The following is an 18098-nucleotide window of genomic DNA, read 5'->3' on the forward strand; positions in this document are numbered from 1 at the left end:
TTTATATAAATGTACATATGTATGTACAAAATATATCAAAGAGCGCACAAGCGCTAAAATCTTGCCGTAACCGTTGGAATATCACTCCCTGTTTCTCAAAAAAATTTTTACAGCATATTTTACACCGTGTCAGCAACAACAATACAACACATGGAACCTAACTTTAAACATAAAAAATATAAAATTTTCAAAATTAAAAATTTTAATAAATAATATGAAATTATTGAGAGCTTTAATAGCAGCTTTCTATATTTTAATATAATAATATTTTCGAGGTATCTATACGGAAATAAATGGACGAAATTAATATAGCATATTCGAGTAGAGTAAATTACGAAGTATAACAGTAATAACAAAGCAATTTATGGTAAATGAGACCAAGTGGTAATATCTGTGAACTAACAAGCATGACGTTTTTAACTTTTTGACTCTCTTCTAAGGCAATCTAAACAGTTTTATGACGTCAATAAAGAATAACATCATAATTTTTCTACACATCGCAACATTTCTTTACTCATACTAATTTCTATAACCTAAAATACAACACTTTTCTCTTAAAATTCACAGTTTACTATAACATCATTACTTGCTAATGAATGCTGAGTTCACAAATCTTAGCTAGATCTGTAACCAATGCGATAAAGCAGAATTTTCGCTATAAATTCAGTTCGTTAATCACGTCTCAACGGATCTGAATATTTTTCTTACATAATGACGACTGTTTAACTTGCAACCCTCGATGGAAAATTCGAAAAGATGGCTCAAACATCGACAAAAACAAGATGTTAGGAAGAGTCTTTCCAAAAGTGTTCAAGCTTCACTTAAGAAAACTGTGGAAAGCGCCAATAAAGACAGACATTTCATTCCCTTCTCCATTAGTTAAGACCCTCCTCGGTGCCTTTTTATGCTTTACACACTACCTAGGCCTAAGACTCCAACTACTTGGGTGCCGTATGCACAGTTTTAAGAAATACTTTAGAGTCTACTGCATATAGTCCAATCCTGTCGAAGCGACTTGCTGCCTAGACCTACCTTGAAAACAGCTCTATGCTAACCTCAATCCAACAAAATTGCTAAGCAAATTGACTAACTAAGTTCTTCAACTAACCGTAAATAATTCGACCCTTGAAAGTAATAATTATTTTGACGTTTGATTTCGCTGCCTAATTACATTTACAAGCCTGAATACTAACAAATAACAAACTACGAAGCTAGGCTTCTGGTTACGAGTACCATACTTGTGCCTCATTTACCACAATTTGCTTTGTTGTTTTGCACTTTTCTTTGTGATTTTTGTGGCTTTGCTGCACTTCAACTAATCTTGTCAGGGTTCAAGCACATGGAGGATGTAACCACTACCAACTCAGGTCCAATTAAATATCATGGTTACCACATTCAAACGTACATACATATTTTTTAACACAAGCTTAAACTACTATCGGTGTTCGTACATCAACAGTTTTGCTATCGGTTAGGGTGGATGACATAGAACAGGATGTATTATTATTTTGACTCGCAAACTCATCGGTGACGCCAACCCCATTTTGACTTTCAACCAGTAAATGCTCCATATTCACTCTGACGTCGAGTGCTTTCGTCGGCGGACAATGTACCTCCACCATCTCGGTAAGGGTGATGCCGTCGATATCGGAGCTTGGCGATTCCAATAGACGAAATCGTATCGGTGATGGTGTGCGTATGGCGTACATGGATGAGCTGGATGTAGATGAAGAGGGTATATGCGGTAGATGCGCCTCGTTAATTGTAAACGATGGTGATTCTGGTGAAATTGTCATTGAGCTGGTCACACTCTTTGTCGGCGTTGTTCGTGTGGTTTCCAAAGGTGAACCGGCCTGATTAATTTCGGCAATCGTCTGTTCGATATGCACATTGGCTGTCGAACCGTTGGCGTCAGTGTCTTCGTCATCACCATCGACGTCTGAATCTAATATGTAATATGTATTGACATCGGCGTCGGGGCCGAAAAGCAAAGCAAACTGTTTGAGTAGATCGTGCTCGGCTTGACCGAGCGTTGGCGGTGGGTGTGTTATGGAAGGTGTTGAATGTGGTGAGTATTCACCGCTATGACTATCGTTTGAATGTTGAAAATTAAATTCAGTTGAGCAATCTTTTACACTTCGCTGATCTCGTCAAACTTTCTCCTTATGCGTGCGGGCTTTTGACGGTGTTAAATGGGTGGGGAAGCTAAAAAAAATATTTGAAAAATTGTATATCTGTTTTCGTAAGTTCAGTGGTGTGTTTCAAGTACTTACCCCAAATTTTTGTTGCCACTGAGTGAGTCCTCAGTGCCTTTAGAAGTTTGTGTTTGGGCGGATGACATCGTATTTTTGCTGAACGGCGCCTGCAATGAAGTCGATGTTATGGTGAAATAGCCACCGGGTTTTGGTTTTAAATGCCGATTATTCATTTGCATGTGCACAGTCTTCATGAACTCAATTTGATGTGCCAACTTCTGGATTTGTTCCTGGAAGATTTGTCGAAAAAAAATTTTAAGTCCATCACGTAGGATGCTAATAGGTTATAGAATATTAATGGTAGATAAAAAATGTGTCGATTCTTGTTTTTAGAAGAAAATAAGCCCATTTATTAGACCAAGAATTCATACATATTTCCAAAAATGATAGATTACTGGAACAATTACGATTATTTCAAAGAAGATAAAACTATTGGGATAATTTCGATTTATCGATAAATATCGATATTTATCCGAATTGTGTCGATTCTAGTAATAATACAAACTCTACTCTTGTGTAGCAAAAAGCCTATTGATAACGTAAAAAGGTTTAATATAACTTATTGCATATAGTTTTTAAGAATAAAAGATACACGTTCTTTAGAGACAAAAATCATTCTAACCTTCAATTCTTCATTTTCCTGATACAAGTCCGGAGACTCTTCGGGCACCAGGCCGACACCATTCAATGAAAACGACGCAGTTATACTGCGTACTTTGGCCTTCTGATCCCATTTGTCACCTTGTCCTTTGAGAACACGTGAGATTTTCGGACCGAATACTAGAGCAATTGTTGTTGTTGTAGAAAATTGCGTACGTATGAAGCCGAGGAGATATTTGATATCCGGTCCAGCTCTTGGAAATATGAAAAGACTGAAACAGAGTTTGTTAGTAGTACTTAAAGCAATTAAAACCTAAAACCTAAGTAAGGTAGTAAGACTCACTGGAATGCGACCATGGTGATGTTAACAATGGCGATATTGTAAATGGCATAAGAAATGAGTCGCGCTTCATTGTACAATGATTCGGCGTTGCGTACATTGTAGCAGACACGTATGCCCCAAGCCAGAAAGAGCACCTCGCCGATGGCCAAACTATGGTCCCACCAATTATAAGAGCACTGCTTGAACTTCAAACCGCCCTGGTCGTAGATCTATGGGAGGACAAGAGCGCTATTAAATTAAAATTTCTCAAATATGAAAAATATAGTGTAGACCTACCACTTCGGCATATGGAGTAGCTGAAATGGTCCAAGTGCCCAAGTAAATGAGCATCACGAGTAAAATCGGCACCATCCATTGTAAAAGTTGTTGATCGGTGAGTTTGACTTTGTGTGCCGATTTAACACGATACGTGAGAGAGACTCTGCCGAAGGAGACGAATTATTTTGAATATTTAAAAAGAACAGAGAATTACATAGACGGAAAACTCTAACTTTTGATATCGATTTTCCTTTTTCGTACTTACCTCCACGTTTTCATTAGCAGAGATGTGTATGTGATACAGAAACCCATGTGACGAGTCCACTTTGTCACGATGCACCATGTCATGTCCAAGTAGGGGAAAATCGCCACCATCTGAAAAATTATATAAATTTTTAGAAACTTTGTTTAAACATTACTTCGAAGAATTTTGTAAACGAAATCTATTCAAAACTTCAGATATCTCAAAAAAAGTACAGAGTTCGTAGTTATTCTTGAGGTTTGGATACATTGACTTATAGAACTTTTCACTTAATCGAGTTTTCTAAACCAAACTCAAAGAAATTGACCTTATCATGGAAGAAATCTTCCTGCTAGGGTCTTTAAGGACAGTATTTTCATTACCGAATACCATTAGGGAACAAAGTTTTAACACCATTTGTCAAATATTTGCTTTGGAGCATGATAGGCCAATTCAAAAGTCCCGGTGAAGCTTTTAAACTTCCTTTAAACACCATCACTGGACTTTACCGTCCATGAATTGGACTTCGAATTGCTACCGCATCCACCCTATTTTTCAGATCTGGCCTCCACTGACTATTTTCGATTTTCATATCTAAAAAGAATGCTCGCTGGGATGAAATTTTCGTCGAATGAAGAACAATGACTTTTACCAAAAAAACTGATTTGCTATTTTAAGCGGGGGACTTTTCAATTGATCTGCCGTCCATTTCCTTTAATTGTATCTCTAGAACATGCAAAATCAAGGCTTACTTCTTTTTACAACAAAATTTTCGACAACTACATACCGCAGCTATATAAACTAAGTACAATAACTCCAATACTTAAACCAAAGGCAGACAAAACCAGCATACAATCATACCGGCCTATATCTTTGAACCCTGTGTGCGCGAAGATTTTGGACAGAATTATAGCTAATAGGCTATGGTGGTTTGTTAATTCAAACAAGCTACTCAATAGCTATCAAATGGGATTCAGAAAAGGGAGATCTGTTACTGACAGCCTAATTTACTTAGACTACATGATAACAGATTCTCTCTCAGAAAAAAAGCATATCTCGATAATATCGCTTGACTTTGCAAAAGCCTTCGATAGAGTAGGAATACACTCCGTAATAGATCAGCTTCTAGAATGGAAGATCGGTAAGAAAATAATAAACTACATTATAAATTTTATGAGAAATAGGCAAATCAAAGTTAAAGTCAATTTCAAACACTCCAGCACATTAAATCTTTACAACGGAATCCCACAAGGATCCCCTCTCTCCGTATTACTATTTTTAATCGCCTACAATAAACTTGCTAACATATTATCAATACGCAGGGAACTACATTTTTGCGCATACGCAGATGACTTCCATATCATCATGAAACTTAGCAACATAAAAAACCAAGCGATAAATATAAATTCACTAGTCGATGAAATATTGGATTGGTGCGAGTACTCTGGAGCTGAGTTATCTCCGCATAAATGCCAACATCTACACATTTGTAGAAAACATAATTGCAAATGTACCGTACAATTTGGAAATATTCGCCTGAACGATGTAGACAATCTCAAAATTCTAGGAGTAACCTTCAACTCCAAATACCGATGGCAACCTCATGTTGAATCACTTTTACTCGCCCTTGGCCATAATCTCAGCATAGTCAAATGTCTCTCCAGCAACAAGTTTAATTGCAACATTAGCTCCCTCATATCCGTTGTAAAAGCATTAATAATCTCAAAAATTGAGTACGGCATATTCCTCTACGGATACACTGCCAAAAGTACCCTCAATAAACTACAATCTGTTCTTAATGCAACGGTCCGCATAGCGTTTGGCGCTTTTCGAACCACTCGCATCAGTAATCTAATGTACGAAGCCAACATAAAATCAATCGAAACAACTAGGGATTACATCACCGCAAAACTTTCCAAATCCTTTCTCACTTGCGACACACCAATATATGAGCTTATATCCACTGTCACCAATCTTAATACAAAACAAAAGGTCGAATCCGTCATTTCCAAAACAATAGCCAAATGCTCTCTCTTACAGCTTCCTTACCTTTGTGACTCTTCAACAACACACAAATTTCCACAATGGGATTTCCCCACGTCCTCCATCAAAGCTTCTCTACGAACATTACCCAAGTCTTCTACCTCCATCAGAACGTACCAAAAACGGTTCTCAGAACTTTTGAGCAAAATACAGGACTATACACTAATTTTTACGGATGGGTCCAAAACCAGTCACTCAACCAGTTACAGTGTTACAACAAGTACATCGACTATATTCAACTCCCTCCTACCCGATTACTCTTCAGTCTTTACAGCGGAGATTATTGCAATTTTTAAAGCTCTAGACTACCATATACACAAGGAAGGAAAATATGCTGTATGCACGGACTCGCTCTCCTCAATAGACTCCATCTCCAATCCTATAACTAGTGAATATTACTCCCTCAAAATCAAAAATATCGTAACGGAATACTACCCTAAATTTCTCCTAATATGGATTCCAGGACATTCAGGCATCCAAGGAAATCAACTGGCCGACCACGTTGCCAAATCAGCTCCCTCCCGTCCCCTAACTCTTACACATAACTGGAACTTAAGAGACATAAAGAGGCATATTACACTACACTACAGACAGATTCACAACAACACATTTCTTGAAACATCTACATGGTACCAATCTATCAACAGCAATCATACAAATATACAAACATTTACCCAACATATCGACGATACCATTAGCCGGCTAGACTTAATAAAATTCGAACGTCTACGTTTAGGGCACACAAACATTACGCACAGTTACCACATCACAAATACTCCACAATTATACTGCCACTTTTGTAACCAAACCACAAACATTAATATATCCCATATCCTAGTAGATTGTACACTTTTCCAATCCAATAGAACCAAATTTTTTGGAGGCACCAATCCTTTAACTTTCTTGTCCACTCCAAACACAGTTAATGTAAAGAAAATCGTAGCATATCTCAAATCCACCCGGCTGTACTATAAAATTTAATTTATTCCTTTCCTTACATAAAATCTAATATATTACGCGAGCTGAAGGTCTTTGCTACCATTGCTCCTATCCTACTACTAGCCTATAATTTTAATTATAAGTTAGTCATGTATAATAATAATAATAATAACATTATGGAATTATGGTTCTGTGAACTTGAACTAAAATTGTTTTGAAACCCCGAAATTCTGACTTCTTATCACTCCGATTATGTTTCTTGATTCGTAAGATAATATAATGCAGGAGTCTCGGTAGAAAAGCCGACGGCTTCCAACAACTTCTTCTTTTAGTTCATATGGATTTCAAGACACTGCAGAGTAGTAATCGAGAGTTCACTGGAGCGCGTGTGGTTTACTGACTAACATAAACCGATATTTAAGCAACCATGCTAAAGTTGTTAGACTTTTCAATGCCTTGTGATTACCGTGCTTTCCAAAGTCTTCTGAACGGTCTATATTAAACGGTGTCCTTTCATCCTGCGAAAGCCTGATGTTCATAAGTACATGAGTAGATATCACATGAGTTCTTTGGAATAAGGAAACCAAAGCGCTGGGCTGTGGTCTAATCGAAAACGGATTGGTTGATCCAAATTGCACTCGAATGTTATAGTACGTACTATAAAGATCTTTTCGACAGACTTATTGAATCTTAGATTCAATGAAAGAGCTTTATCAGGGCAATTCGGTACTTTCCTTTGGCAGTATGCAGTGCTTCTTTAACACTTTCTCCCTTTGATTATTTCCCTCTTTTACTTTTAGTAGCATTAAAACGGTCAAAGAAGTTCCAAGGTCCCACCTGTAACACTAATCCCTCTCTGACCAAACTACTCACATATTTCTGATAGAAAACATGTTTACGAATCTTACGGATCACCTATATTTAGCACTTACCTCTAAATACATTATTGCGCATCCAATTAGTGTAATTAGTAAAAATATTGGACTGGCCACTTTGAATACTTTTACTTTGCGATGATGGAAGAGATAGCCTGCCAGCACGAAAGTACCAATGGCGCAGCCTATCGATATTACCAAAAGCGATATTCTAAAAGTACAAAAATATTATAATGAAATTGGTATTGAGAATATAAATAAATCTCCACTCAAAGCTCCCAAGAAATAAGTTATTGAAGCTTTTCACTGGTATTTACCTAAAAGGCCAATTATAATTGGCCAAACATGGCTCGGGCCCCGTACAGAAATCACAGCCGGGCTCACATTGCAGGCACGTAAAGACGTCTGCATAATAATTGCTCACATTCTCTTGATGCTCCTTCCAAGCGATCTCCATAATGGTGCCATTAAAACCGTCGGGATGCCGCATCGAGTAGAAACCGCGCCGACAAAGGCACTGATAAGCGCCACGTGACCAGCTATTTGGTGTGGAGAGTATTTTGCTAGTGATTATTGTCGGCGTCTCCGTACTGGGGACGCGATAGTCGCACTGCAAATAAATAAATAATCAATAACACTAACGAAAACTTAACAGAGTAAACGCGTTCTTTTGCAGCACCACCAGTGTTCAACGTAGTATAGTACGAGCCTAATTTGAACTAACCTTCATAGTATCGCGATGGCATTTGTGTGAGCCATGAAATGCCTGTATATCCTCTATGGTTTCGGGAGCTGGTGTATCGGTGAGGTGCAGTCGTCGATTTTGCATTTGCTGGAAACTTAAACGATAAATGGGCGCTTCACACTGATTGACCCTCAGACCGGTTACATCGATGTCGATACTGATGAAGCCACGTAAACCGTGTCGTCCACTCGGTGGTATTGCGATACTATAGGAGAGTATCCATTTACTTAATGTACAGGAGAAATAGGGAAATGTCCACCATCCTTTATAATACATATTCGGTGGGCTTGGTGCAAATTTGGGTGAGCGTAGAGTTGGCGATGTGTTCTCATCGTCGAACCTTGAATAAAGACAATGTCGTTAACGGAGTGCTGTTGTAGATAAAAACTATTGCAAAGTTGAATCAAATTTGCGCAAAATATCTATAATCTGAGCAGAGCTGTCGGCACTTTCTTACACGAAGATAATCGGAAAAGGTGAAACATTCATTCTAGAATACTCTTAATCGAATAAATGTCGAAGGAGTGAGCATCATTTGGATCCTTGGGTGTTGAGCTACTTCTTAAAATGCTCTTTATTCTGCTAAACGAACCCCGCCAAAGAACTTTATCTAGGTATAAGGGAACAAAGTATTATGATAAAGGTCTTTTACTCCCGACACCTCAGCTTTAGCCCTTTGAGACGAAATATTATCGCGATCTCCAAGTTTCAATCAAAATAAATTTTGCTGCTTCGATGAACTCATTTCAAAATTTACAACTCAACTTCAGAAGGTTACCTAAAAGCAGTCAGCCCTCACTGGAAGGGGTCTGGAATTTCACCACCTCCCTCTACAACCAACAAATGGCATGTCGAGTTAGACTAAAGACTGTAAACTATAATGTAAAATAATAACAATTCCCCACTTACCATGGATAACTCTGAATCGGCTTTTTTCCAATCTGCAAGCCATCTTCTTCGTACCGCTGCAATTCGCCAGTCTTCTCATGATAACTTTTCACCCACCAAACATACGACTGCACGGCACCATTGGTAAGGTTTAGTGCCAAAATTCTAGCGCCAGTAGTGGATTCGTCACTAAGTAAGCCCTTGGCCAATGCATCACTCAGCCCTAAACGAAAGTCGATAATTAAAAATAAGTATTATTTATATAGAAGCAATGTTTATGAGGTTGTGTTACAATAATTACTGGATTGCAGATTGTATTAAATGTGTTTTTAGACTCACCACCATGTCGTACAATTCCGACCTCCTGCAGTATTGAGGCCACTAGATCGGCCTTTTGTCGTGCGCTCTCATAACGCTCGGAATTTATTGGCACTTGCAAGGGGCGGTATAGTGTGGATATGCAAAGGGTGCCCAAATTTTCGGTGGCGATATCATGTACAGTTACCAGCGACTGTTCAATAGCATCCTGTAAATATTCAAAAGTAAATGTAAAGAACATATTTGTTTATTCAGAATTCTTAGAAAATAAAACTAGAGATTATGGCACTTTTTTGACGTTAGTTTTTTTTACCCTGAACACGGTAATATAAGATTTGCCACGAAGATTGTAATACCAAGTATAAAAACTCCAAAAGTATAGTATACCATATATATAAAGGATCATGGTGACGAGCTCAGGCCTTAGGCTTTCCTTTCAGTCCTTTGTGAGACCACACGAAAACCTCCTGTGGTTAGATATTAGCTACCGGCAAGGCGACCATAACCTATCACAAATTTGGTGAGGTGTTTTTTTGTCTAATTTTGCTATATCACCTGAATATCTAAATGTTTGAGAGCCGAGGTGTTTTTGCCTTTTTCTGGCAAAAGCGGAGCGTTCGAGGAGAAAGTATTAGGATGTTTCTGTCCCATTCTCTTCCACACAGTTAATGCAGTTGGTATCCGGAATGATGTTCATGCTTGAATTCCCATGGTACTGTATCCAGTTAAAACTCTTATAATCATTGAAAGAAGATCTGAAGAGCAAAGTGGTTCCTAAACCTCTTCCGATTTACCGCAGGCCAGAAGGACCTTTCGACTGCTTAGCTGGTGATAGTTAACCAGAGCTTTCTGACCTGATCTGAATTCCAGGGATCCAGTAGCAAACTACAGGAATCCAACAGAGCTCATATTCGTTTCTATTCTGCAGTAATTGAGACTGAGTACCGGTCTTTGCTCCCTCATCAGTTTAATGTAATAGCGCTGTGGCCGGGTACTTAACCCAGTCTAATCCTAAAGTAAATTTATGCTAATGAAAAGAAGTCTAAACACCCCTTCACTAGTCTTGAGTGCACAGTCAGCGAACTCAACGCTTCAGATATTAGCCTTGTTCTAGAGCAGTAGATCTACTGCTACCTTTATGGCAACTGCCACCGCCTGGAAGGATGAGGACGGACAGGAAGCATAAAACTTCCTTACAAGCTTTGATTCATCTATTAAAACGTTTACCGTCCCCTTTCCTCCAGCGAGTCCTCTCCTCCCATGTCTTTCTCGAAAGTACGTGAACAGAAAAATGAGAGGCAGGGCTATGTTGGGCGACCTGGTAATCTAAGTATCGTGGAATGAAATCAAAGTCTGCGAGAGTTTCAAAGTGCTCAGTCTCGCAGTCATCTAAATATCCAGATTCTCTGAGCCTGAAAGCAGTTTTATTGGCAATACACTTAGCGGCTATGTCCACCAGTGCAATGTGCAGCCTGGGGTTTAGTGCCGTAAATGGTGTTGTTCGTGGTACATCAGAGATAGAGAGTCATAAATGAAAGACATTCTCTGCTCACAATTTCAATGAATATTTGACAGTTTTATGGTGTTGACACTTCTCGTTATTTTGCACAACCATTTTTGCTACCATTTCTGTTGGCTTCTTGACCTTCTGCGTCAAAACGATCCAAAGCTCCCCTTTCGCATCTGTAATAATCAAAATCAAACCGAACTTTTGGTTAAGTGGGCGTGAATGTCACTCTTAATGGAAACTATTTTCAGAAATCGCAAGTGATTTACCATTTGAACTAGTCGTCGGATTTTAGTTTAAAAACGAACAGTTCACTGTGGTGAATATTTTATTTTTACTGCAAAAATATAGCGCCTTAATAACATAACGGTATTCCAGTCTGTTTATAAAAGGCTAGAGTTGATTTCGTTTATTTTTGGTGCTCGTCTAAGCGTGTGATGTGTGCAAAAAGCGTCCTGCTGCTCCGATTCGGGTTTTTTGCAGCGCGCTCGTAAGCGTAAATAAGTGTTACCATATTTGCACCTTTATTTAGAAGTATGTAAAAAAAAATATGTCATGTTTATTTATAGACTTTCATTTACATCTGCATGTGTGCAATTTTGACAGGACAGAACAGGACGATTTAGCAATTAGAGATTTATTTTTGACACAAAAATAGTAGGATTTATCTTAAGCTAAAAATTTAATACAAAATATAAGGTCTATTGAAAAGTCGCCGGGCTTTTTTAATTAGTATTAACCTTCAAAAGTCGCGAGTATAAAGTTGACAGCTGTCGGATCTTTAGTTTTTGAGTTACATACAGTATATCATTTTGAGTGTCAATGTGAAATAACAAGGATCAAATATTGCTTTAGAAGGGAAAAATACAGTTGAAGCAAAAACTTGGCCCCAAGAAAACCAATCATCAAAGATTGGTATACTAGTTTCAGAAGTGGTTAAGTAATAATAGGGGAACGCAGTGGACTTCCAAAAGAGGTTGAATTGATTATTCGGAGATGTTCAAGCGTAATAAAGCCGTGGTCTTGCGTCGATATGTGACAGTGGATGAAACCTGGATCCATCATTTCACTCCGAAGTCCAATCGACAGTCATCCGACTAGACGCAAGAGTCGGGTCATGGTGATTTTGGGATATGAATGGAATGGAATAGTTTTTATTGACTACCTTGAAAAAGAAAGGACAATCAACAGCGTTACTGAACCGTTTGAAAGACGAAATTGCCGAAAACGGCCACAGTTGAAGAAAATGAAAGTGCTGAAAATGAAAACGATGAAAAATCCATAAATTAGGCTTAGAACTGCTTCTGAATCCACTGTATTCGCCAGATCTGGCCCCTAGTGACTACTTTCTGTTCTCAGATCTTAAAAGAATGGTCGCTGCGAAGAACTTTTCATCTGATGAAAACGTAATCACCCAATCAAAAGCCTATTTGGAAACAAATGACAAATCGTACTACAAAAAGTAAGGAAGGGCTAAGTTCGGGTGTCACCGAACATTTTATACTCTCGCATGATAAAGTGATAATCGAGATTTCATTATCCGTCATTTACATATTTTTTTATTTTGCTGTAAAATTAATTAGAATTAAATTCTGAGAGATTTACCGATATTTTCGGTGAAAAATTAGGTTAGGTTAGGCACTGAGTTTTTCGTGTTCGATATCAGGGACCTTGAAAAGTTATAGTCCGATCACGACAATTTTTCCACAAGGGATACCTCAGCTCAAATACCGTATTTGTGTAAAGTTTTATTCCGCTATCATCATTGGTTCCTAATGTATATATTATACAGAGAAGGCATCAGACGGAATTCAAAATAGCGTTATATTGGAAGAAGGCGTGGTTGTGAACCGATTTCACCCATATTTCGTACAAGTCATAAGGGTGTTAAGAAAATATTATATACCAAATTTCAATGAAATCGGTAGAGTAGTTCCTGACATATGGTTTTTGGTCCATAAGTGGGCGACGCCACGCCCATTTTCAATTTTAAAAAAAGGCTGGGTGCAGCTTCCTTCTGCCATTTTAAATTAGTGTTTCTGACGTTTTTTGGTAGTCGGTTAACGCACTTTTAGTGATTTTCAACATAACTTTTGTATGGGAGGTGGGCGTGGTTATTATAAGATTTCTTCCATTTTTGAACTGTATATGGAAATGCCTAAAGGAAACAACTCTATAGAGTTTGGTTGACATAGCTATAGTAGTTTCCGAGATATGTACAAAAAACTTACTAGGGGGCGGGGCCACGCCCACTTTTCCAAAAAAACTACTTCCCAATATGCTCCTCCCTAATGCGATCCTTTGTGCCAAATTTATGGCTTAGTTATGACACTTTATAGGTTTTCGGTTTCCGCCATTTTGTGGGCGTGGCAGTGGGCCGATTTTGCCCATCTTCGAACTTAACCTTCTTATGGAGCCAAGAAATACGTGTACCAAGTTTCATCATGATATCTCAATTTTTACTCAAGTTACAGCTTGCACGGACGGACGGACAGACGGACGGACGGACAGACAGGCATCCGGATTTCAACTCTACTCGTCACCCTGATCACTTTGGTATATAAAACCCTATATCTGACTCTTTTAGTTTTAGGACTTACAAACAATCGTTATGTGAACAAAACTATAATACTCTCCTTAGCAACTTTGTTGCGAGAGTATAATAATCATCATCCGGTTTTGGGACAAAATCTAGCACTTTTCCAAATATTTCAAAAACCCGAATAATAATTATGTGATCTAGATATCAAAGGGATTAAAACTCTTGGAATGGATTTCATAAGTCACTATCAATACGACTGGTATGGGTGCCAGGCCATAGGGGAATCGCAGGAAATTGCAAAGCTAATGAGCTAGGAAAGAAAGGAATGGACTGGCCTCTACCTAGTTGTGGAGCTTTTAACCATGCTGTAAGGTTGGGAAATTTATCAGACGCCATTTGAAGAAGATAATGCGGAACAATTCAAAACTTCCTCTTAAACTTCCCGCGTTTGGTAAGTCAAGACTTAGACAAATGGGAACGCATACTTTCAAACATCGCACCGAAGTGGTGGGAGGGGAAATTAAACGCCTGTGCAAACTTGTATTGGCTGCTAAGCGTTTTGCGCTAATTTATAAGTTCGAACACAGGAGTTCTTTTTTTCTAAGACTTCACAAAGAGCCTCATATAGCGGTCCGTGTGCGATCTTTGATCATCTAACCTAACTTAATAATAAATCCATGAATCCAATGAGTCTAATGTACTGAGCAAAATTACGAAGCTGGAAGTTTAGATTCCGTACTCTAGCAGGTTCGACTGATTTTTAAATGCTTACTTTCTACAAAAAAAATCTTGAACGGACCCAAATTTGTATTTGGACTCTCAAGTTAACAGGATTGTAGCAATAATTTTGGAATTGTTTTACCTTGACTCCCTTGTATTTGGCAGCCAACCTCTTCATTGAAATATTCCAAACTTGGTTTGATGCCAAAAAATATGAACTTTGTGAACTCAAAGTATCTATCTTTACTCAATTACATCGTTCTCCATTCTGATGGACTGAGTTATTCCTACTACTCTGATATCTTTGAACATGAAGGGCTCTTTTTCGACTCTAAATATGTAAATATGGATCAAGTAATTGACTTTTGTAAATGTTAACGAGACACTTACACTTTTTTTAAACAAAAAATTTCATTACAAAATATCTCTGATGTTAGCTTTTATTCATATGTTTTAGTGCAAATCCCTTTTACAAGCCTTAAAAATAAAATTTCTTAAAATTTGACCAACCCTAATAACGGGTGATTTTTTTGAGGTTAGGATTTTCATGCATTAGTATTTGACAGATCACGTGGGATTTCAGACATGGTGTCAAAGAGAAAGATGCTCAGTATGCTTTGACATTTCATCATGAATAGACTTACTAACGAGCAACGCTTGCAAATCATTGAATTTTATTACCAAAATAAGTGTTCGGTTCGAAATGTGTTTTATCGACAAATTTTGTTCAGCGATGAGGCTCATTTCTGGTTGAATGGCTACGTAAATAAGCAAAATTGCCGCATTTGGGGTGAAGAGCAACCAGAAGCCGTTCAAGAACTGCCCATGCATCCCGAAAAATGCACTGTTTGGTGTGGTTTGTACGCTGGTGGAATCATTGGACCGTATTTTTTCAAAGATGCTGTTGGACGCAACGTTACGGTGAATGGCGATCGCTATCGTTCGATGCTAACAAACTTTTTGTTGCCAAAAATGGAAGAACTGAACTTGGTTGACATGTGGTTTCAACAAGATGGCGCTACATGCCACACAGCTCGCGATTCTATGGCCATTTTGAGGGAAAACTTCGGACAACAATTCATCTCAAGAAATGGACCCGTAAGTTGGCCACCAAGATCATGCGATTTAACGCCTTTAGACTATTTTTTGTGGGGCTACGTCAAGTCTAAAGTCTACAGAAATAAGCCAGCAACTATTCCAGCTTTGGAAGACAACATTTCCGAAGAAATTCGGGCTATTCCGGCCGAAATGCTCGAAAAGTTGCCCAAAATTGGACTTTCCGAATGGACCACCTAAGACGCAGCCGCGGTCAACATTTAAATGAAATTATCTTCAAAAAGTAAATGTCATGAACCAATCTAACGTTTCAAATAAAGAACCGATGAGATTTTGCAAATTTTATGCGTTTTTTTTTTTAAAAAAGTTATCAAGCTCTTAAAAAAATCACCCTTTAGTATTCGTGATGACTTTTGTGTCTACATAAGCATAATATCATTAAACCAGTTAAGCTTATTATTAAATCCACATACTCATTTGTTTGTTTGTTCGGATTACTTAACCTCAAAAGTAAGACGGGGTAGTACACACGTTAAGTGAAAATTACATCTATTAAATTCATATAATCAAAGTGCTACTCACTCTGGTGACAATATTGCCGTCGCCGATGCGTATAATACTTTTGAAATTGACAGATGTGGCTGCCGTAGATGTTGTCCCCGCCTCGGCAGCCACCAACGTTCCAGCAACAACTTCAGCTTGCGACACCAACAGCAACGCCAGTAAAAGCACGTTGCACAGCTGGCTCGCTTTCATGCATAATGGGTGACACTTTTGACATGTAATTCGGTTTCTTGTAATACATTTGTTGTGATGACTGCTGATGCCGCTCGCAAGCGAATGTCTGTATTGCCCAAACCATGGACATTTTGCGCTTTGTTTGATTTTCGTTGCCCGATTTGTAGTTGTTGCACAATTCAGTTTCGATTTCGATTGTTGACAACAATAATTTGTTGACGTCCACTCTGCTCGCGGCCATGTTGTCAACAGGCATTTCATTGTTGTGTTGCATTTGCCGACGAGCTGTGGAAGGGAATGGAGATTAGGATATAAAATTATTAAAATTTCCGAGTACCATATAGAAGATTCATATTTATAATAATAATAATAAGAGTTAAAGCCTCACAACTTTGGATTCTTAAAGTTGGTGTTAGTTTCAAGCTTCCTGACTATTGTTGTGCTTTTCAAGCCGAGGTTACTCCTATCTAGTGCTACGGAGCGTAGCCTCTTTCGCAGAAAAGGCGAACAGCCTTGATAGTAGGACGGCGTGGGGTTTGTGAATTTAGAATTTGTTAATTAATGTCTAAACTCGCTGACAACGACTTCGATTAACTATGAGATAAGCCTAATCCTAGCTGTAAGGGTTTTAACTGGTCGTTTCCCTATTGGTACATAGAAGTACTCGTATATCCATACTTTATGGATGTGCTAATATCAAATCGGCCTCCACGAATAAGCTTGAGACTCTTACCGAACTTCAGTTGTATAAAACGCGGTAGAAACACCAGGAAACGTTCTTCAATGTCCTGCATTTAAAAGCTCGAGGCTTAAGCAACTGGGAGTGCACCCTTTCACACATCCCAGGGAGCTGGTGGGCATAGAAACAAAACGCTTAAGTAGATTTTTATTAGCTTCAAGGCTATTTGTCGACTTATAAGATCAGATTTAAAAACACTGAAAGATACGAAAATCATCCTTTGGGTGTGGGTGCCATATGAGTTAACTCAAACAAACCTTATGAACTGATCTGTGAATCGCTGCTAAATCCCGATAAAATCAATCAAATTTTTAGTCGGATAATTACTGGAGAAAAAAATGGATCACAACGTCAAGCAAAAGCGGTAGTGGTAAGCCGATGAAACCGCCCAGAAGCGGCCAACATTTGCTTTAGGGGAAGATTGTGGTACGTCAGAACTTCTCTAGCCCCCATACATCGATAAGAACTCGGCAGAAGCTCCGGAACTTCATTATGAGGTTCTTAGTTATTTACCTTATTGACTGGACCTAGCATCAAAATATTGTTTCTGCCAATGGCTTTTTTCTGACTTCCTAAAAGATTGTATATAGTAGTCCAATCTCCATATTGACGTTCAACCATTGAAATATCATAACCTAAAACTGTTGGGTGTTTCTTGTAGAGTTATAATAATTTTGACTTTACTAGTTAGTAACCTTCGGGGAATTTTGAGTTGGAACGTAATTTGAAGCTCATTACCACATCGAACTTTTCTTATAAAGCCTCACTGTCATTTCCACCACTTTTTTTCATCAAAATTTTAAGATATAGCTGTTTTATGGGCAAGCCTACATGGCGGACGGACAGGTACATTTCTTGATATGTTTCGGTCTCTTAAAGTTCGTCCCAACTTTAGTTATGGTATGTTATACCAAGCTTTTGACGTTAATTTTAAAAATATATGGATAAGGATCAATAATGGCTTCGGTTTGCATAGGACCAAATAGTTATTTGTTCTACATCTTAGGGAGACTGGAGAGTATTTGCAGAACTAACAATACTACAAATACAGTTTTGAATTTGAATACGTTAACCCATAAGATGGTAGTGAACAAGGGTAAGACGAAATATCTCCTGTCATCAAACAAACAGTCGTCGCACTAGCGACTTGGTTCCCACGTCACTGTTGACGGTCATAATCTCGAAGTCGCAAATAGTTTCGTTTATCTTGGAACCAACATTAATACCAACAACAACGTCAGACTCGAAGTCCAACGCAGAATCTCTCTTGCCAACAGGTGCTATTTCACGA

At 38.4% G+C, this 18098-nt stretch overlaps 2 protein-coding genes across 2 annotated transcripts in view; both read right to left on the reverse strand.

Annotated features, from left to right (window-relative positions):
- Positions 1–78: 78 nt before the first annotated feature.
- On the reverse strand, positions 79–2150 carry LOC109579383 (probable G-protein coupled receptor CG31760; the record flags this gene model as incomplete). The annotated part of the gene is made up of 1 exon (XM_019989334.3): positions 79–2150. A coding segment is annotated over one exon (723 nt), but the record flags the coding sequence as incomplete, so codon positions are not given.
- Positions 2067–18098, reverse strand: part of LOC105223512 (probable G-protein coupled receptor CG31760) — a 34414-nt gene continuing 18382 nt past the window's right edge. The window contains exons 2-13 of the mRNA XM_049446809.1: positions 15913–16353; positions 9527–9713; positions 9209–9410; positions 8279–8639; positions 7872–8164; positions 7612–7765; positions 3722–3831; positions 3475–3619; positions 3199–3407; positions 2878–3127; positions 2274–2485; positions 2067–2205 (exon numbers count right to left, since the gene is read on the reverse strand). Of these exons, the coding sequence (XP_049302766.1) occupies positions 2151–2205; positions 2274–2485; positions 2878–3127; positions 3199–3407; positions 3475–3619; positions 3722–3831; positions 7612–7765; positions 7872–8164; positions 8279–8639; positions 9209–9410; positions 9527–9713; positions 15913–16329 (2595 nt within the window). The 5' untranslated portion in view covers positions 16330–16353 and the 3' untranslated portion in view covers positions 2067–2150. The remainder of the gene's footprint in view (positions 2206–2273; positions 2486–2877; positions 3128–3198; positions 3408–3474; positions 3620–3721; positions 3832–7611; positions 7766–7871; positions 8165–8278; positions 8640–9208; positions 9411–9526; positions 9714–15912; positions 16354–18098) is intronic.

The sequence above is a fragment of the Bactrocera dorsalis genome, chromosome 1, assembly GCF_023373825.1.
Source record: "Bactrocera dorsalis isolate Fly_Bdor chromosome 1, ASM2337382v1, whole genome shotgun sequence".
Classification (NCBI taxonomy): domain Eukaryota; kingdom Metazoa; phylum Arthropoda; class Insecta; order Diptera; family Tephritidae; genus Bactrocera; species Bactrocera dorsalis.